This window comes from Magallana gigas, chromosome 9 (assembly GCF_963853765.1).
Source record: "Magallana gigas chromosome 9, xbMagGiga1.1, whole genome shotgun sequence".
NCBI lineage: Eukaryota > Metazoa > Mollusca > Bivalvia > Ostreida > Ostreidae > Magallana > Magallana gigas.
Genome location: NC_088861.1, coordinates 21,359,122 through 21,381,589, shown reverse-complemented (window position 1 = coordinate 21,381,589; position 22,468 = coordinate 21,359,122). Strand labels below are relative to the sequence as shown.

The window sequence follows — 22,468 nt, the reverse complement described above, 5'->3', positions numbered from 1 at the left end:
AGCATCATCAGATAGTGTAGATTCAAGTTTGTTCAAATCATGATCCCCGTGGGTAAGGTGGGGCCACAATGGGGGTCAAGGTTTTACATAGAATACACTGAGTAAATCTTTAAAAATCTTCTCCTCAGAAACCAATCAGCATGGAAAGCTGAAACTTGTAAGGAAGCATTCTGAGTTAGTGTAGATTTGAAGTTGTGAAAATCATGTCCCCTGGGGATAGGATGGGGCGAAAATGGGGAATCAAACTTAAACTTAGGAATATATATATTGTAAATCTTTTAAAATCTTCTTCTCAAACACCATTTGGCCAGAAAAACTAATTTATAAAAACTTGTGTGGAAGCATCCTCAATAAGTACAAATTTAAGTTTTCTAAAAACCACTAAAGCTTCCCTAGAAAAGCTGTAACTTTACTGACAGCAACCTCAGATAGATTCAACTTTTTTCATATCAAAATCTTGAGGAGTAGGGTGGGGCCACATTGAGTATCCAATTTTACAAAGAAAAATATTTTAATTCATAAAAACTAAAATGTTATCATATATGGTTTTATTTATATGCATGCATTTTAACATATTGCTGATTCTTTCAAATTGTTTAGATTTTGGCCCCTGGAAAATTATTGGCCCACACAAGGGGTTCAGAGTTTGATATAGGTTTATACTAGTATCCCATATATAAACATATGTTTTGGATCTTGTTGAGAACTGTAATGCTCAACATGTGATATGACTATATGTAACCCAGGCAGTAGACAGAACACCAGTGAGGGTCATACAATGTATTTATTCAATATATACAAAAAACCTGAAACATACAACATTGACTCATTTGACAATTATCTCAGAATACGGTACAATTAATATATTTATAAGTAATAAATTACACAAGAATTACCAGACACCGGCAGCTAATCGCAGACAAAGCTTGCGCTTAATCTTCATACATACAGGTCTGTCCCCTCTCAAGGCAAGACAAAGTGTGCGCGGGCCTGGTTAGTTAAGCGGGAAGATTGGTTAGTAGAAGTTAAATTTAGAATGTTGTCAGACAGGTCAAACGGGTAGTCGAATGGTCAAATAAAAATAAACAATTACACGTGGACAATCTCACCTGGAGATGTAAATAAAACACACACACATGCACACAGAAACAATTACGTTTACAAATAGACAAACATTATATATTAATTACTTACACTGGTTACATATAGAATCATCCTGTTAGAAAAGGGACTTGATTATAAACATAAGAATCTCAGGGTGAAAAAAATTTGGACTTTTATTTATACAAGAGCTCCATGTATTATTATACATTGTCCAGATAGTTTGTATTATGACTCCTTTAAACTGATTTTATCATACATGTTGCTGCTCAGGTGAGCGATGTGGTCCATGGGCCTCTTGTTTTTCTTTTTGTAAGAGTAATCTTAATTGTGAATGTACATGAAGCCCTCTACCTAAATTGTGAAATTGATTGCCCCTGGGTCAAGGGTTTATGCATGTTAATAAATCCTTTTCAGCATTTCAAAAACACAAAACTTACATCACGTGAAACAAATCAAAACTAAGAGTTGGGTAAAACTAGTAACTGTAGGTTCTGTTTGCTGGGCCCCAATTTATGTTGGAAGGTGACATTTATTTAAATTCACATATAAAAAAAATGAATTTTGAACAGAACAAACTAAACCCCATTTTTGGCAGGGCACAAATAATTATTGAAAAATTTTACAAAAAATTTCAGGAAACTAATAACATTGATAAAAATGTTGTGTTTTCACATATTTTCTTTGATGCTCTTATTCTCAGATTTTAAGCAGCATGGACATTCAGAGTATAGAACCAGTGGATGCCAAGATGAGAGACAGCCTCAGTAAATCTGTGCAACTGGCAATAGAGATATCCACTAAGTATGTCAAAATCAAACGATCAGTAAATTCCAACTATTTCTGACTATACAAATTGCATTTATTTCATATAACAGTGGATATGATACATAAAGCAAGCTTCAGATTCTGAGCCTGATCTTGATTATCAAAGTTGTAAAGAAAATAGAACATCTTTATATGATACCAATAGAATAATAAAACTGTTTATTGTATTACTAAAATAACAAGACATTACATTTTTCTTCACATTCATCATATTATGATACACATGTATATATAGTCCACTTTGATTTGGATAAATATAATAATAATGGTCTCAAATAGTTCTCACAATGTGGGGTGGGCTCTGTAATCTTTTATTACCTGGTTGTTTTAGAAAACTGTGTAACTCTTTTTTTTTTTAATTCTTCTTTTACTTCATCTATGGGAGTCACTTCTCTGTGCATATATAGCAGACCATATTAAATTGATTTCCCATTTCACAATCATTTCCTAGCATACTGTAGGAATTGAATTGATGCAAAATGTAGGGTCATCAGAAAATTGCTGCATAGAATTCTGTCACATAATTTAATTGTTTTTTTAAATTCAAGGAAAACTCTTTTCAAATGTAGTTAGAGGGTAAGATGAACATAAACTGTAAGTTTCATTGCTCTTGCTACATTGGGACCCTTTAGGCTGGACCAAAATAGCCAAAATTTGACAATTTAAAAGAAAAAATAATTTATTCTTCTTCTACACTTCCGAAAATTATGAATCATTGTAATGTAGACAAATTAGGTGTAAAAGAGGTATAGCGCCTATTCCCATTATTTCGCCTACACCTGTGTTTTGACGCTAAGTATCTGTTACTAAAAATAACTTTAGGTACCAAGCTCTCCCAAAAGTATTTTCTAAACGTAAATACCGATTTTATAATGGTGTATGTAACAACTGATTTGTCATAAATTCATGATGTCAGTTGATTCTCTGAACTGTGATAAGTTCAAGCAAAATGCAATGGATCTTATTAAGAAATTAAGTACAAGTTTTTGTGAATGTTGCAGAATAACCTTTGAGGTCGAGAAATATTGTTTTGAAATATAAAAACTGAGGCGTTAGCATACCTGTTAACCATTCAAAGCTGCTATGTGGGAGAATCTCCCCCTTACCAACTTGGCTAAGGGGGAGATTTTGTGTAAACGACATTTTTTCATGTGAAATGCAAATATATATTAAAAATACTGTTAGATACCTTATTTTAGGTTTTTAGAGCTGGTTAAAGTTTTTGAAACAGGTGCCCTTTGATGATTATATCTTAGTTACTACTTGTCCTAACTTCACCGGACTTCTATGGATGGTGCGTCTAATGATACTTGTGCACCAGACAGGCTTGAATGCTGAATCTGAGCATAGGTTTTGGATGCTGGAGGAGGTTAAGGTTTTTAGAGCTGGTTAACGTTTTTGAAACAGGTGCCCTCTGATGATTATATCTTAGTTATTACTTGTCCTAACTTCACCAGACTTCCATAAAACATGTGACCTGTTCCAAAAAAAACTAAACTTCATCCAGCATCCGAAACCTATGGCTCAGATTCAGCATTTAAGCCTGTCAGGTGCATCAGTATACATAAGACGCATCTCCATGCAAGTTTGGTGAAGTTCAGACCAGTAATAACTAAGATATCATCATCAGAGGGCACTAGCAATTAAAACCTTAACCTGCTCCAGCATCAGATTCAACATCCATGCCTGTCAAGTGCATTTGTATCATAAGACACACCATCCTTTCAAGTGAGGTGAAGTTAGGACCTGTAATAACTAAGATATATTTTTTAGCATCCTTGATAATGGAGATCAAGCTCTGCATCTGAAGCTTCCTCTGTGATTCATTCATATTACAGTTTAATTAACTATGCAAGTTTGAAATAGTACGGTGCGTCTTATGATACTGATGCACCTGCCAGGCTTGAATGCTGAGTCTGAGCCATAGGTTTCAGATGCTGGATATGGTGAAGTTTTTGGAACAGGTCACATGTTTAATAGATAATAAATAAATCACAGTAATTCGCAAATCCTTATATCCTTTATGATAAAGGTGTTCCGCATACTAAGTCAGGTAGTTCCAGTTACCTCTGCAAAGAAACTCAGTGACTACTTGATTGTTTGTGCTGCATTGGTAAATCTGCGATCTGATCTTATTAAAGATGATGATGATGAGTGACAGATGATATTTGAAAGTTTCAGTGATGTAACAGTAAATGATGCATGATAATATTTGAAGGTTTCACTGATGTAAATGACACAAAGTTGAAACATGAATAATAGATTTGTATTAGGTTTTATATACCAGTCTAATTAAGGTCCAGTTCATGATTCCTTGAGTATATCTGCTCATAATATGACAAATGCTAAATAATGTATTTTAGGCAAAGTCAATGCCATATATTGAATTAAGACTATTGTTATAAGTCTTTATTAATATGATGTGAATTAAATTCTTCATCAAAAATATTTTTTTAAACATGTAATTGGGTTTAATTGAATATAAGAGGATGTTGTGATAATGAACTTATTTTGAATACTCTTCATGTTCAGGAATAAATAATTAACACAGATTGAAAAATAGTTGACTGTATAATTTCAGCATTAAGTCTGAGACATCAAAAACTTCATTTAACTACATGTACATGTGTATACTCGTGTATGCATCAGTTAGAAAATTTAACATATTTTTTACTAATTTTAAATCTGCCACATTCAAAGTCATCAACTACTCTTGGTAAAAGTTTGTTGAAGTAAAAACAACATAGTCTTGAAATAGCTGCTTCACAAAACTGTTGGTCATATTGTACATCAATGACCTTGTATTCATTAGTTGTCCAAATAACAAGTTTGCACAGCTGCATATGTGTTACATGCAAAGTTAACTGCATTTGAAGGTAATAGCCCCTTGAACTGTTATGCTTAACATATAATGTACCATTTTGCAAGGATTTCACAACATCATATTTACCAATTGTAAATAAGCTGTCAAGTGTTTGATCATTCTTAAGTATTGGACATTTAATTTCCAAAAGACATTTTGAACCATCAGCATTGGTTACTATTCCATCTGGGGAAACACTTAGCCAGGGCTCTTCACCTTCTTGTCCATGTCTAGTAAATTTGTTTGATGTGAAGGAAGGGTACATATGTTCTCTTAAGAAGTTATCACTATTTGTAGTGTCACGAACGGGAACCTTGTGAGCACTACTGCCAGTTATTCTTATTTTTCTACTGTTGTGCCACAATTCAGATTCACTTTGTGAAATTGTTGCCATCGATAACGATTGAATTTGGGCATCATTAAGTTTAATGTACATGTACCTGTTATAAAACGCACAACACTTTTCACAAGATAGTTCACCTGTATGCTCAGTACGAGGCTCGGATGAAGATTCGAAAAGAGATTTGTTTATATTTGCGTGCATAGATTTACTTAAAAGTGAATTTTCTAAAAGAAATAATTCTTTAAGTTCTGAGTTTTCCACAAAATATTTAAAAGATTGATGTGATACAAACATTGGGAAGATAGATTTTGTATTTTGTGGTTTTTCAGTATTGTTGTTAACCTCACTGCCATATTTAGGTTTTTTAAAGTCCATCTCTTCAAGAACACCTGGTTCAAGGTTTCTTGTCGCACCCCTATTCCACTGCATCTGCTCATCTGTACAAGATTTTCCCGTAAAACCTAACCTTACAGCATGCTCAATTTTCCACAAAAGTGCGCCTACATGACTGCACGTTTTACTGTTCCCAGCCATACATGAACATCCCCCGTTTAGAATTGTGCCGATCATATCACAGAATACCCATGCATTGTGAAACTCTGAATTTATTTTTTGTGACGGGCGCACTTCAGATTTCAGAATAACTGTATTGTGAATAACAAAATGAAGAATTTTCCCGACAGAACCGCTTTTAAAATAATTGTAACTGTCCAATGATTTGTAATTTTTCATTTTTTCGCCGTCACATGCTCTACTTAAAATCAAATAATTGTAGATATCGCCATATTCTACTTGTGGCCACTCACGAATGTCATCCTTCCATTCACCGGTTTTGACGTCTTTTTGGGAAGAAATCATTCGATCAGTATCTTTTTTGCATTGACTCTTATCCATGATTTACATAAACGAAAAATATAATACAGTTTCATATAACAAAACTTTGCTAGCAAGAATTTTATGTTACCGGGGAATGGTTGCTACCGCGTTTGTTTATCCAGCGTCACGGTTACAATGGCGGCTGTTTTCCGCGACACCTATCGGGATGAAATTTTACTCAGGGAAATAACTGAAAAAAGTCGTCTATTGATCAAAGGAGTCACATGCAGATGACAGAAATTTTCTTTGGATTTTTAATACTCTTCACTTATTTATAAAATATCTTTGAATCATATTCCTAATATTTTAAGGGCAATTTAATACGATTATTACTACTACACGTTACATATTTTATTTAAAAACACGCAGTGAAAAAGTGCTAGGGAGGAGGTCCTAGGAACAGCCGCATTGATCTTTTAACAATAAACATTTGAGGCAATACACATCGTTTTGACTGGAACTAGGACTTGAAAATGACAAAGTTTTAAAACTTTTTCAATTTGAAGTTGTACTTTCATGATCAGTGCAAGAAAAGTAGGTATTTCTGATCTGATAATTTACTGATGACATTTGTGGTATATTTAAGAAATAAAGTATGAGTTATCGTGAATGTTGCAGAATAAGCTCTGAGGTTGAGAATGTTGTTTTGAAATATAAAAGCCGAGGTGATGTGTATCGATCAAAGGAATCACGTGCAGACGACAGAATTTTTTCTTGGGATTTTAATACTCTTCACTTATTTATAAAATACCTTTGAGTTATATTCCTAATATTTTAAGGGCAATTTACGATTATTACTACTACACGTTATATATTTTATTTTAAAAACACGCAGTGAAAAAGTGCTAGGGAGGTCATAGAAACAGCCGCATTGATCTCTTAAAAATGAACATTTGAGGCAATACACATCGTTTTGACTGGAACAAACACGTGAAATTGACATGGTTTTAAAACTTTTTATGGTTTGAAGTTGTACTTTCATGATCAATGGGAGACAAAAAGGTATTTCTGATCTGATAATTTACTGATGACGTTCGTGGTATAATAGAGAATAATGTCCGTGGCATCTCTTTGATCTCGGCAATACTGTAGTAGAAGTGTAAATAGAGTATATGTATAGTGTTATTGAAAAGATCTGTTTATACTATTCTTTTCATGTTTCAATTAAGTAAAAAAATATTTACTACTTGGCGGATTCAATCCAGCAACCGCAAAATCTAACAGACCACCTTTGGTATTTCATCACAGGACATATTATGTCCGTAAGCTTTAATTGAATTTTACCTAATAAGTAGTTATTGTAAAATTAATTAAAAACCTACATTCATTTTGATAAACCAACCCGAATTAGCAAAAATGAGATTAAGGTGGTGGACATGCTTTGGCGGATCCAAGTCAGTGGTAGTTTGTATCAAAATATACTCTTGCATTGAAATGATATAATTGCATTATTATGTAAGAGTGAATATATATACCGGTAACTAAATTATAGTATGACAAAAATTAAGATTTGACAAATGTTGAATAAATAAAATGCACCAATTCGTTTTTGGAATGTGCGATTTTAGTTTTGATACAAAGAACTTTCCAGTACTGGGTAACTAAGAAGGCGGTTTGACTATATAATTGTCGCAATGGCAGAAAAAGTAAGACGAAGTTTGAGGTACTTCACTACACCGAGACTTATACTTTTTGAGACAATAAGTCACAAGATGGCGATTTAAATGTTTGTTAAACTGTTTGTATCAATCTATTCAGATGTATATCGTCATAGCTTAGTGGTTAAAGTATCTGGATTGTGAACCACAGGTCATGAGTTCGAATCCTCCTGGGGCAATTTGTTCATGTTTACTGAATGAAATTTTTGAAAATATAATTTATCTATAATTGCACATTTTTTCGCTTATTAAACATATATACTTCTTATCCATCATGCTTTCTATCATAATCAAGTAATTTTCTATTTCAACTATTTCAAGGTGTAGTGAGGCACCTTAACACTCATCGGACAGCCTCCTTGGATAATGAACTTTGGTTTAGAATATGCATGCATTTGTGCTTTAAATCACATTGCATTTTTATACCACTGAAAGATAGCTATATACATGTACATGTATATTACGTATATCAGGTTTTTTCTGCGTCATGTTTTTTCCGCGAATCGCAGCCTAGAATGGTAACTATATGAAATTTATACAAATCAAATTTGCACTATTTCAAGTCACATTGAAAATATATATAATTCACGATTGTTTAAACTTGTGAGGTAAGAGGGGAAAAGCCTCTAAAATGTTGATCTTTGTAATGAAAAATTCGGACAATGAAACCATTTTCACAATTTCCTTAATGTGAAAGTATTACCGATAATTATTTTCAGAGACGCAAACAGTCATAGATGTACTGTTACATATACTGGTAGCTCATCGGTTTGCGTAAGGAAAGCGACCGTTTTAATTAGCTTGTTAATGGATTATTCAGTAAACAACAAGGCTTACAAGGCGGGGTTCAAAGTTTAACAAAGAAATTCATAGGTAAAATGTTTAAAAATCTTCTTCTCAAGAACCACAGCACCAGAAAAATCCACACAAAAGGTTGTATATAGTGAAGATTCAAAATTGTAAAAATCTCGACCCTCGGTCCAAAACTGGGGCCCCTGGCGGGGTTAAAAGTTTATCATAGAAATACAAAAGAGAAATGTTTACAAAATTTTTGTTCCATTTATTCAACTAAATTGTGCACCAAAATACCCAAATGTGTCTCCCTGATTATTGACAACTCATTGCATAAGTATATAAGTTTGTTTAATCAAGAAATGACGGCTGAATACGATAAAGTGTAAAAATTCACTAAATATTATTTTAGTTTATCGCTTACAGTTTAATTGGAGACTGTGCCGAATAAAAATAAAGATTAATATGTAAAGGACTATGTGCGGTTTGGTCAAATATCTACCCCCAATTTTAACCAATTTTTAAATATTACTGTATATAAATCAAATCTTCATAAATCAATGTACAGTGGACGCCTTTCACTTTAATCTTGATTTTAGTCATCATTGCGCATTCGCTGTTTATCTATGACGTCATCCAAATGACCTAATTCTCGCAAATGTGCAAACAATCAAAAATATTCTCATTTTTGCTTTATATTTTGCATTCGGAATTATAGAGCACAGGTCTGCTCAAGTACGATTTTAACATATGTTTTTAGGGTCTTTCGTCTTCAGCGGAAGACCCTACTATTATTCTATTGTTTCTTTTTCACTTTTCTTCTTTATTATTAAGGTCTTCCGTTTTCCAACGGAAGACCTTATTGTTTTCGTACGGTTTCTTTTTCCCTATTATTAAGGTCTTCCGTTTCCAACGGAAGACCTTATAGAGATTGTAATGTTTTTTATTAAGGTCTTCCGTTTCCAACGGAAGACCTTATAGTGATTGTAATGTTTTTTATTAGGGTCTTCCGTTTCCAACGGAAGACACTCTTGTTATTCTATTGTTTCTTTTTATTATTATTATTATTCTTTTTCTTTTCTTCTGACTCCTTTTTTGCCTCATAACTCAAAAGGTTTTTAACCGATTTTGATGAAATTTTCAGAGATTTTTGCAAGTGTGCGTCCCTCAAATCGGACTTTTCTCAAAAACGCTTTAAGATAGAGGCTTGAAATTTTGAATGGTTATGATTTGATCGATTTACCTCTGTAATAAGGCTCGAAATGAAAATCTATCACTTCCGGTCGAAACCGGAAGTAAAACAAATTTTTCGAAAAAATGAATTTTCTGATTCAATCAAAAATGTATATGTGTTTTGTAGAGCTTATTTAGCTGAATCTAACACTGAAAGCTGTTTTAAAATCGGACGATGCATTACAGAGATATCGGGGTTTAAAAATTGATTTTTCCGGAAATTTTTATTCCGCGTCCTTGGTTTAAAAAATAGCGTAATGTTCAAAGTAATATTAACTCGTACCAAAAATAATTGTTAAGTCGTACTTGGACACATTCGGATTTTTTTGTTAAGTCGTTCTTGAAATCAGAAAGGTTTTTGTTAAGTCGTACTTAAAATCATTCGGATTTTGTTAAGTCGTACCAGGAATAATTCGATTTTTTTCGTCTTTTTATTTTAGTTACTCTTGTTATTGGTTTAAGAGCTCTGCTTCTAACAGGAACTTCCAGCTTTACTTCCGACATTAACGGAAGACCCACTCGTTGCTTTGCAACGAGCTTTGCTCTAGTTATTATTATTTTTTTTTTTTCCAAGATTTTGTCCAGGAGATTTCTTAGAGATGGCTGGATAGATTAATGTGAAATTTTCTAAAATGAAAGAGAATGACAATATCTCGAGATGATTTTTTCATTTTGTCAAAAATCATTTCCGGTCGTCCGTTTCCTGTCCCGCATTAAAAAAGCTTGTATCAACGAGATCTCAGAAACGGTAAAGACTTGAACATCAAAACTTTGTGGGATGATAGACCCATAGCTGTAGATGTGTTTAAACTATTTTGTTTTGTTCGTCGTAACTTCCGGTCGGCACCGGAAGCACTTCAAAAATAACTACTTTTTCGCATAAAATTCCTTTTCCATAAAAAAAAATATATAAGAATAAATCTATGCATAGGTTATCTATGCAATGTTAACTCAACCAAAAAATTCTACTTCCGGTGAGATATCTCAAATATCTCAGGTAGCTGTTTTGAAACACATTTTGTACAAACGAGATCTCAGAAACTATAAGTGATCAAAGCACAAAACTTTCAGGGATGATAGACATTTGATTGAAGATGTGTTTAACCGGTTTCGTTTTGTCTTCCGTCACTTCCGGTCCACACAGAAAGAGTTCAAACAAATCGAACTGTTTATCAGTTTAAATCTTTTCCATTGATATTCGTAGTTTGCTGGATGAGAAATGAAGTACAAAGGGTAAGTATACAAGAAATATTGAATACAACTGAGATTGAGCACTTTCGTTTTGTCCGTTTCCTGTCCCGCGTTGAAAAAACTTGTATCAACGAGATCTCAGAAACGGTAAAGACTTGAACATCCAAACTTTGTGGGATGATAGACCTATAGTTGTAGATGTGTTCACACTATTTTGTTTTGTTCGTCGTAACTTCCGGTCGTCACCGGATGCACTTCAAAAATAACTACTTTTTCGCTTAAAATTCCTTTTCCATAAAATAAATACATAAGTATAAATCTATGCATAGGTTCTCTATGTGATGTTAACTCAACGAAAAAATTCTACTTCCGGTGAGATATCTCAAATATCTCAGGTAGCTGTTTTGAAACACATTTTGTACAAACGAGATCTCAGAAACTATAAGTGATCAAAGCACAAAATTTTCATAGATGATAGACATTTGATTGAGGATGTGTTTAACCGACTTCGTTTTGTCTTCCGTTACTTCCGGTCCACACAGGAAGAGTTCAAACAAATAAAGCTGTTTATCAGTTTAACTGTTTTCCTTTGATATTTGTAGTGAAGTCGATGAAAAATTAAGTAAAAAGGGCAAGTACAAAAACATATTAAATACAATTTACATTGAGCACTTCCGTTTGTCCGTTTCCTGTCCCGAGACAAAAAACCTTGATTTCTAGAGATCTCAAAAACGGTAACGACTTGAACAATTAAACTTTGTGGGATGATAGACCTATGTATGTACATGTGTATACACTATTTTGTTTTGTTCGGCGTAACTTCCGGTCGTCACCGGAAGCACTTCAAAAATTTGTTTTATTCATTTTACATAAAATGAAAATATCAGTATACAATCTCACATATGTCATCTATATAATGTTAAATTGGCAAATAAATTTTACTTCCGGTGAGATATCTCAAATATCTCTATGCAGCTTTCCTTTTTACAAATTTGATGTCCGCGAGATTTTCGTCATTGTAAGTGATTGAGACACGAATCTTTCATGATTGATAGAATTTTGATTGGGGATGTGTTTAACGGGTTTAATTTTGTCAACTGTCACTTCCGGTTCTTACCGGAAGGGTTCAAACAAATCCTGTTTTTAACAAGTTTAACTGACTTTCTTAGAATTTCATCTAGCCTGATAAACAGTGATGTACATTAAGCAAATGTACGAGAAATACCACCTTTTGTTTTTATTAATCACTTTCGTTCGTCCGTTTCGGTCCCGAGACAAAAAATATTGTTTCAAAGAGATCTTAGATTTGGCAAAGACGTGAACAACAAAACTTTGAGGAAAGATTGACATATGATTGTACAAATGGTTAACATTTTTGTTTAGTTCGGCGTTACTTCCGGTCGTCACAGAAAGTACTTCAGAAATTGATTTCTTTTTTCATTCTCGTTGTTTTACATGTAAGTAACGTCTGGATATATCATTCACAATAATTATCATATCCACTTTTTTTTATGTGAGAGAAGCAATGTCTTACAGTTAAATTGATACATGTATATCAAAACGGAAGACCTTTTTGTTGCTTTTGCAACAAGAGTCTAGTTATTATTATTTTTTTCCCAGTTTTTGTCCACAAGATTTCTCAGAGATGACTGGATAGATTTATGTGAAATTTTCTGGAATGGAAGAAAATGACAATATCTCGAGGCGTTTTTTTCATTTTGTCAAAAATCGTTTCCGGTCGTCCGTTTCCTGTCCCGCGTTGAAAAAGCTTGTACCAACGAGATCTCAGAAACGGTAAACACTTGAACATCCAAACTTTCTGGGATGATAGACCTATAGTTGGAGATGTGTTTAAACATTTTTGTTTTGTTCGGCGTAACTTCCGGTCGTCACCGGAAGCACTTCAATTTTTTTTGTTTTTACATATTTAATTTATCTCCCATAGAATAAAGATATTAGTATAGATCCTTTCATATGTCATCTATACAATGTAAAATAAACCAAAAAAATCTACTTCCGGTGAGATATCTCGATTATCTCAGGAAGCTTTTTTAAAACATATTTTGTACCCGCAAGTTCTCAGGTACTGTACGTGATTAAGACACGAAACTTTCACTACTTATAGACATTTGATTGGAGATGTGTTTAAACAGTTTCATTTTGTCTTCCGTCACTTCTGGTCCACAGCGGAAGAGTTCAAACAAATCAAATTGTTTATCCATAAAACTGTTTTTATTTGATAGTTTTAGCTACTTCGATGAATAATAATGTAAAATAGGAAAGTAACAAGATAAAAAAAAATTAAATTTCATTAAGCACTTCCGTTTGTCCGTTTCCTGTCCCGAGACAAAAAACCTTATATCGACGAGATCTCAAAAACGGTAACGACTTCAACAACCAAACTTTGTAGGATTATAGACCTGTGTATGGACACGTGTTAACACTATTTTGTTTCATCCGGCGTAACTTCCGGTCGTCACAGAAAGTACACCAAATTCTGATTTTTTAAAAATATGTTGGTTATTTGGCATGGAAGTAACATTTTAGTTATAAAAATACAGGAGGTCATCCACAGATGGTGAAAAAAAACAAAAAAGTTCTACTTCCGTTGAGACATCTCAAATATCTCAGGTAGCCTTCTTTTTAAAAAACAAACTACCCCAAGATCTCAGAAACTTTAAGAGATCAAGACAGAAAACTTTTATGGATAATGGACATTTGAACAAACATGTGTTTAACGGGTTCCATTTGGTCGTACGTCACTTCCGGTTTTCACTCGAAGTGATAAAATAAAAGCAATAAAAGGGTTTTTTTTTTTAAATTAGAATTTTTTTTTAGCATATTACTCAATGTGATGAACAATAACTTATCATAGGTAAATGTACTAAAATACGTATTTTCAATTTCTTAATCACTTCCGTTCGTTCCTTTCCGGTCCCGAGACAAAAACCATTTCTTAACGAGATATTATAACTAACAAAAACTTGAACATCCAAAATTTGAGGAAATACAAGGCAATGTATGAAGATATGTTTACTATGTTTTGTATGATCCGGCGTAACTTCCGGTCGTCACAGAAAGTACTCAAAATGAAGTTTTGTCTTTTTGTTTTGTTTATTTCTTGGGAATTCCTTTTTAGTATAAATAATATCCATTTTCTGTTTACAAGAGAAATGGATCTTTTGTACAGATTTATACATGAGGAACGGAAGACCTTTTTGTTGCTATAGCAACAAGAGTCTAGTTATTATTTTTCTTTTTTTTTCTTACAAATTTTGTGCCCGCGATATCTCAAAAACGGCTCGGCCGATTTTCATGAAACTTTCAGATCAAATTGATATTGATCTAAACTTAATATACATTTTTTTATTTTGATGACGTCATTTCCGTTCTCAAGATAGTGACGTTTTAGCGATTTTCAGAGGGTCGGCTTGTCCAGGGACCTCCTCCTAAACGGTAAAAGATACTGAGTTCAAACTTTCAGGGATTGTAGACAATAAATTGTAGATGTGCCATTTGGCATTCATATTTGTCATGCTCAAAAGGCGTTAAAGCTAGTCTGGTCCCGAAAATTGAGACTAAAAAAAGTCATAATTTTTCATGGTTTTCTTTGTTTATCTCTCTTCTGAAAAATATTTTGTTAAAACATGTATTGTAAAAAATTTTTATATTTACAAGACCTTTCATGTGATATCAAGAAAAAGGGGCTGGATTCTCAAATTAGGGGACAAAAGGGCCCAAAAGTCTTTCATCTGTAGCCGTTTACTGAGAGATATTTTGTGAAATGTTATAGAAGCAAATATGTTTATCTCACAGTTATATATCCAAGCAATGTAATAATTTTATTATGTGTTACGTAATTAAGGGTTTATAGGGGCCAAAAGTCCAAAATTGTGATCACCCATATCTCAGAAAGGAAAAATATTTTGTAATGCAGTACAGAAGAAAAGTTGTTTAAAATTATGTTCTTCACAATATGCGACCTTCAAAATTTCGTCAAACGGACCCTATAAGGAGTTAAGGGATCGGCCCCTTAAACCTTCTTTCTCATATATCTCTAGAACGGTAACAAATTTCTAAACACTTGTTGATCAAAATTTGTTTAGAATTAAATGACCTTTCATTTGATATCAAGGAAAAGGGGCTGGCCCCTAAAATAAGGGGACTAACGGGCTCCAAAGTCTTTAATTTGTAGTCCTTTACCAAGAGATATTTTGTGAAAGGTTATAGAAGCAAATGTGTTTATCTTACATTTATGTATTCAAGCAATGTAATGATTTTATCATGTGTTTTGTAATTAGGGGTTTTTAGGGGCTAAAAGTCCAAAATTTTGATCACCTAGATCTCAGAAAGGAAAAATATTATGAAATGCAGTACACAAGAAAAGTTGTTCAAAATGATGTTCTTAACAGTATGCAACCTTCAACATTTCGTCAAACGGCCCCTATAAGGAGATAAGGGATCGGCCCCTAAAACCTTCTTTCTCATATATCTCCAGAACGGTAACGAGTTTCTAAACACTTGTTGACAAAATGTGTTTAGAATTAAATGTCATTTCATTTGATATTAGGAAAAAGGGACTGGCCCCTTAAATTAGGGGATCAAAGAGCTCTAAAATCTTCTATCTATAGCCCTTTAATGAGAGCTATTTTATGAAAGGTTAATAAAGCTAGATTTGGTATAATACGTTTATATATCCTAACAATATAATGATTTTCTCTTGCGTTACCCAATTAAGGTTTTTAGGGACCAGGGGTAAACAAGTTTAATCTTTTCTATCTTAATTGGAAGAAATGCAAATATTTAAAAAAGCTATGTCAGAGACTTATAAACAGCGATACAATAAAGCCTTAGTACTTCACTCTTTTTTCCATAACATGTTTTGTTGTCGAAAATCAAAGCCGATGATGTCATATTTTCTTCTAAAAATCGGACGGAAGACCTCCTCGTTGCTCGCAACGAGATCGTGTCTAGTTATCATTCTTTTTTTGTCTTACAAATTTTGTGCAGGCAATTTCTCGAAGATGGCTCATTTGATTTTCTTCAAATTTTAAGGGTTGATGTGTCGGCATCTGAAGTTTGTACCGCCTTTTCAATTTTTTGATAATCACTTCCGGTCGGAAGTTATCGTCCGTTTACGATTTTTAAAAGTCAATTTTGTCAGCTAGAGATCCAAAAAACGAATAAAGATATAGAGCTGAAATTTTCAGTGAAGATAGACATCAATTTTACCTGTTCCAACATGGTCATAAAAACGTCCACCGTCACTTCCGGTCGTCACCGGAAGGAAAGATAAAAAATCGATTTTTTCAACTTTTTGCTTTTTATATATTTTTCTAACGGGTTGATAGAGACTCTTTTACTTATTCCGAATATGTAATTTGTTTTGAAATCAATTGATGTGTTCCCGAGATATTAAGCATCAAAGTCCTGAAACAAGAGTCCGAATAGCTCATTCGTTAGAGTCGTGGACATGTGCCTAGGCGATCCGGGCTCAAGCTTCGGGTGCCAAAATTTTTTTTTCTAATTTTTTGAGTTGATTAACAATATAGTCTTAAAAGTGAAGGATTTTATCTCATTTACTCAAAAATCGGACAGAAGACCCACTCGTTGCTCGCAACGAGAACGATCTAGTTCTTCATATAATTATACACGTTATACTAAAAACTGGTACTTATTAGTTACACAAAACATTTTTATTCTGATATTTTTTGATATACGACTATTGGTACAGAAATTTAAATTTATGATATCTATATTAAAGAAAACGTCAGCTCGACGCCTTTGTGGCCGTTCCGGCCTTTGATATGTATAGGGAAGATTCTAAAATGTAAAAATTGTGACCCTTTGACCAAAACTCAAATCAGCTTCTCTGAATCAGCTTCTCTGATCAAACTTGTCTGTCGTCCATGTGTCTGTACAAACTGTTCACATTTTCAACATCTCTAGAACCACTGGGCCAATTTCAACCAAACTAAGCACAAAGAATCCTTAGGCAAAGGGGATTCAAAATTGTGAAATTAAAGGACCACAACATTTATCAAGGGAAGATCATTAGGAATTATTGAAAAATTTGAGAATTTTTTTAAAATCGTCTGTAAAAAAACCCCATTTTGCCAGGAGAGCTGAAACTTTTATTAAGCATTCTCGGGTCGATTCAAAGCTTTGAAAATCATGACACCCCCCCCCCCCCCCCCTCAAGCAAGATCTACTGTACTTATTTGTCAAGATATTTTGATTTTGAGACTGTAATGCTAATTTGATCAGAGTTAGAGATACTGTTGCTCAGATGAGCGATGTGGCCACTGTGCCTCTTGTTTCTATACTTATTCTATTTCTCCCAAATGGTATTTTATCAGCATAAATATTATAAGGAACTTCTTTCGTATGTTTATTTGAAGCTGATGACTGATTTAGCATATCCCAGTAAAGCAAATAACTGATGATATCTGATTATGGTTTGGAATGGATATACGTAACAAAAGTGTCAACAAAAAAATTAAGAGATTTATGTATTAAGAAAATAATAGAGAGCATCAATTATGTTTTGATATTAAAGTTCAATAGAGGCAGCAGCATCGCATGAGGCAGCCAGAAATGAACAAATAGCCAGGGGTGAATTGGAGAGGCAAAAACTCTATAATGAAAAAGAATCTGAAAAAGAACGATGTAAACTCTTGGAACTTCAAGCCGTCACTGCTGCAGTGGAGTCTTCTGGACAGGCTAAAGCAGAGGCCCAAGCTCAGGCCGAGCGCATTATCATTGAGTGTGAGAGCGAGATTGAAGGTGAGTTCATCCAAAGCTTATTCATAGAAAATATGATGGTTTTAATACACTTACAAATGGTTTGAACGCAAGTTCATACAACTTATTAGGTTCTTACCATATAAAATAGGATAAATAAGATATGATTGTATTGTCATTTAAATCGATATCAAATTGTAAAGGTTTAAACTTCATTTTACTATCGTGTGACTTTATGTCTTTTATAGCTGCAAAACTGAGGGCAGAAGCAGCAGGAATAGAGCATAATGCTCAGTTAACCACACAGGAAGCGGTGCGTTTTTTTAAGCAATTGGTTATTTTAGCAATTGGTCTTCGTCCGTCGTCATGCGTTGTGCGTTAATAATACATTTTCAACTTCTCCTTGAAAACTACAAGGCCAATTGTTACCATTTGGTGTGACGCATCTCTATGGTAAGAAGAAGCTAAATTGCGTTCCCCTCATTTTTTGACTTAAAAGACTTTTAGTGTTCAGTATAAACTTCGTAAAATTATAATGCCTAAAAATGTGCATTTTAGATTATTTTGTACAAGTTCAACAGAGGGCACTATCCTTCCAAGTACACTTTATTTAACCAAATAAAATACAAAAATTCATGTATACAAAAGCAGACAAAGTGACTATATTTTGTCTTATATTTAGTCAAAAAATATTTAAACTTCAAATATACAATAAATGATAGCATTTTCGTACTTAAGAATTACGTTTACTCAGAATGCGAAAAAATCCCACTGATGAAAATGAAATACCATATGTTGTATGTTATAGAAATTTGTAGTGTTATTTTTAACCTTCTAAAAACTTTTTGAGTTAATGGCCTTTGTATTATATTTTTTTGATAATTGAAAAAGAATCCTTTAAAATTTTACAATGTGATTAAGGTTTTCTTAATTGTGAAAATATTACATACAAATTAACTCTTTAAAATTGAAATACTGTTAATAAAGGGCAGTGTGGCTAATTAGATACCAAGAATTATAGTTAGGTTTTGAGAACCAATTTTTAAAAAATATCCCAGTCGGAATTTTTTCTATCAATTTTGCGAACTCCACCAACATTTGATTTACCCGGTAATTTAACAAAAACTGAATAATGATAACACTAAAACATTCATAGTCATGAACTAAATATATTGTCCTTATTTTGCTGGCATGAAATTAATACAAGGTAAATGATCAAAGTTTTTAAACATTTTAACCAGGTTTTCCTAAAGAAAAATCCATTTATTGAAATGGTGAAAATGCAATATGTGCCTCACAATTATCCAAAAGATGGTACTAGATAAAACCAAAAGAAAATATTTAAACATTATATGTGACTATTGACTAACAGATAAAATCTTCACTTAAATTTCCTCTGTTTTACCAAACGATTATTTTTGTTTAAGTCTAATTCCATAGAATAATAAAGATATCAAATGTTATGGCGAAAGATTTTCATTTGAAGAATACTGTTGTTTAAAAAAAATTTAGCTCATGATATTTAACTTTACTTCAATCGGAATTTGGCACTCAAATCCTGAGTAAACAATGTGAGAGAGAATGCATGTACATGTAATTGGAGTTTTCAATATCTTTATTTGTTATACGGTGTTCTTAAGTTCAATTAAATTATTTATTGGCAAATTGTGTCATGAGTTTTTTATTTTTGCCTTTTTTCTCGAAAGACTTTTTGAATTATGCAAATATAATTTTTAACATCTCTGACTATTTTATTTTGTAAAATTATGTGTTAAACCTTTTTGTTCTACAGCTACGAAAACAAGAACTAGATTATGCGAGAAATATGAACAGACTAGAAATTCATAAGGAAAGGGAAATGACAAATATTGAGGTTTGAATAAATAAGTAAAAATAGAGCAAGATAAATTTCATATATTTTTCAATCTTCAATTTGTAATCAATTGTATTAGAAGGTTTTGAGGAATAAAGTGCAGAAAACAATTACACGGAATTATTATGTATATTCCAAATAACATTTTGTGACAACTTAATTCCTTTAAACCATGGTCATGAAACAATAACGAAGGTACAACAAATTCATTTAATATAGGTAAAGAAGTTTAAGGATATGATTTCAACTATAGGAGGAAATGTATTGGCTGCCATTGCAACTGCAGGTCCAGCAAATCAGGTAAAAATGATTATAATTTTTTCATTTCTCTGGAGTTTTCAGAACCATAAGAAGCATTAAAGCTAAACAACATTACACTGTACATTAGAAGTATATATATTTAAGGTAATGCCATTATTAGGTCACCTGAGCCAAAGGCTCAAGTGAGCTTTTCTGATCAAAATTTGTCCGATGTCTGTCGTTGTCGTCGTCGTTGTAAACTTTTCACATTTTCATCTTCTTCTCAAGAACCGCTGGGCAAATTTCAACCAAATTTGGCACAAAGCACCACTAGGTAAAGGGGATTCCAGTTTATTTAAATGAAGGGCCACGGAAAATTATTGAAAATTTGTTGGTATTTTTCAAAAATCTTCTTCTCAAAAACTATTCGGCCTGAAAAGCTTAAACTTGTGTTGAGGCATTCTCAGGTAGTGTAGATTCAAATTTGTTCAAATCATGGTCACCGCGGGTAGGGAGGGGCCACAGGGGAGGGTCAAGTTTTACATATGAATATATAGAGAAAATCTTTCAAAAATCTTCTTCTCAAAAACTATTAGGCCAGGAAAGCTCAAATTAAAATGGAAGCATCTTCAGGTAGTGTAGATTCAAGTTTGTTCAAATCATGGTCTCTGTGGGTAGGGTGGGGCCACAATAGGGGGGATCAAGTTTAACATAGGAATTTATAGAGGAAATCTTTAAAAATCTTCTTCTCAAAAACTATCAGGCCAGGAAAGCTTATATTTGAGTGGAAGCATCCTCAGATAGTGTAGTTTTAAGTTTGTTACAATCATGGTCACCGGGGGTAGCGTGGGGACACAATTGGGGGATCAAGTTTTACATAGGAATATTTAGAGGAAATCTTTAAAAATCTTTTTCTCAAAAACAAGAAAGCTCAAATTGGCGTGTAACCATCCTCAGATAATGTAGATTCAAGTCTGTTCAAATCATGGTACCTGGGGGTAGGGCGGGGCCACAATGGGGGATAGTTTTTATACATAGAGAAAATCTTTAAAAATCTTCTATTAGGCCATGAAAGCCCACATTTGAGTTGAAGCATCCCCAGATCGTATAGATTCAAGTTTGTTTAAATAACAGTCCAGGGGTACAGTAAGGCCACAATGGGGGATGAATTTTTACATAGATATATAGAGAAAATCTTTAAAAATCTTCTTTTTAAAGACTAGTTGGCCAGAAAAGCTTAAACTTGTGTAGAGGCATCCTCGGGTAGTGTAAATTCAAGTGTGCAAAATCAGTCCCTAATGATAGGGCAGGGCTTTGATGGCGGTTTGAACTTTTACATAGGAATATATAGAGAAAATCTTTAAAAATATTCTGGGAAAGTTTTCGGTCCAAAACTCAGTACTTAGTGTGAAAGCACAGGTTATGCAGATTTAAGTTTGATGAAACCATGATTCCTGAGAGAAAAGTGGGGCCACGAAATTTTGGAGGGGGGGGGGGTACATAGGAATAGAGAAAAATCTTCTTACAGGTAGAATAACAAAAGGGGCTTGGTATTTACCAAAAAAAAAAGAGATGGAAAAAATTGGCAGATTTTCAATTTGTTTTAGTAAGATATACTGTACTTAGTTGTCAAGATATTTTGATACTGAAATGCTAATTTGATTTAGAATTAAGGCAATTGTTGCTCAGGTGAGCGATGTGGCCCCTGGGCCTCTTGTTTTTATAATTATTTTAAACACCATGTAAACTTGAAAAAGAATCAGACTCCCATTACAAATGCTGTTCATGTAAACTCATCATGGAAAAGCATTTATTACAGACATAAACTGAAATGTGTGTTAATCACTTCTGCAAAATTGTGTTTGAAATAACAATTATTTTTTTAGGTAAATATGTTGAAAGCCCTTGGATTGGAGAGCGTTCTGATCACTGATGGCAACAGCCCTGTCAATCTGTTTGACACAGCCAGTGGTCTTGTAGGACAAAATCAGTAAACTCTCCCAGGAGTTATCCAAAAATAATTTGTTTCTTTGACACCAATTTTGTTTTGTAAGAGTGTTGAATGAAACATTATAATGATTTCTTAGTATTAACTTTCAAGTGTGTTTTTGTAAGTGTATCTTGATGTTTTTCACTATCTTTAATTAGTTAACCAACTTTGCCATTTGCAATTGTGAGATTATTACGTATATTTGAATTACATAACCAAGAAATATAATTTTCAGAATAATTTATTCTATACATTCTCGTTTAAATAAAATATGTAAGAGATTATTTAAGTGTAATATTGTAGATTATTTTAAAATACTATTTACTTTACATTTATAGTCAAAATATTTCTGTATCTTTGATATCTTGATAAATTCATTAGAATTTTGATAAACATTTTCATGTTAGATATACGTTATATTTTCCACACATTCATATCGTCCACTATCTAGTTTATTTTCTTGCGAAATTTTGAATATTTTTGTGATTTATAAATTTTGAAATAAATAAAACATTCGTCAAATGCATCTCTTATCTTGTTTAGTTAATTTAAATAAATGGTACTTCTGTACTATTTAAGGAAGTTGACTTAGTTTTATAAGGTTAATTTACAATAGCATGTCCTAATTAAGAATCAAACAAATAATAGCAAACATATTTATTTTATTAAAAAATGCATGGATTTCATGCTTAATAAGAGGCCAACAGACCTTAAGGATCACATTAGTACATTGTAC

General features: G+C 33.0%; 1 protein-coding gene across 1 annotated transcript in view; it reads left to right on the top strand.

Moving 5' to 3' along the window:
- Window positions 1-22,258, top strand: part of LOC105317102 (major vault protein) — a 185,900-nt gene extending 163,642 nt beyond the window's left edge. The window contains exons 20-25 of the mRNA XM_066071463.1: window positions 1,805-1,905; window positions 17,445-17,671; window positions 17,878-17,942; window positions 19,422-19,502; window positions 19,722-19,802; window positions 21,629-22,258. Of these exons, the coding sequence (XP_065927535.1) occupies window positions 1,805-1,905; window positions 17,445-17,671; window positions 17,878-17,942; window positions 19,422-19,502; window positions 19,722-19,802; window positions 21,629-21,736 (663 nt within the window). The 3' untranslated portion in view covers window positions 21,737-22,258. The remainder of the gene's footprint in view (window positions 1-1,804; window positions 1,906-17,444; window positions 17,672-17,877; window positions 17,943-19,421; window positions 19,503-19,721; window positions 19,803-21,628) is intronic.
- The last annotated feature ends 210 nt before the right edge of the window (window positions 22,259-22,468 follow it).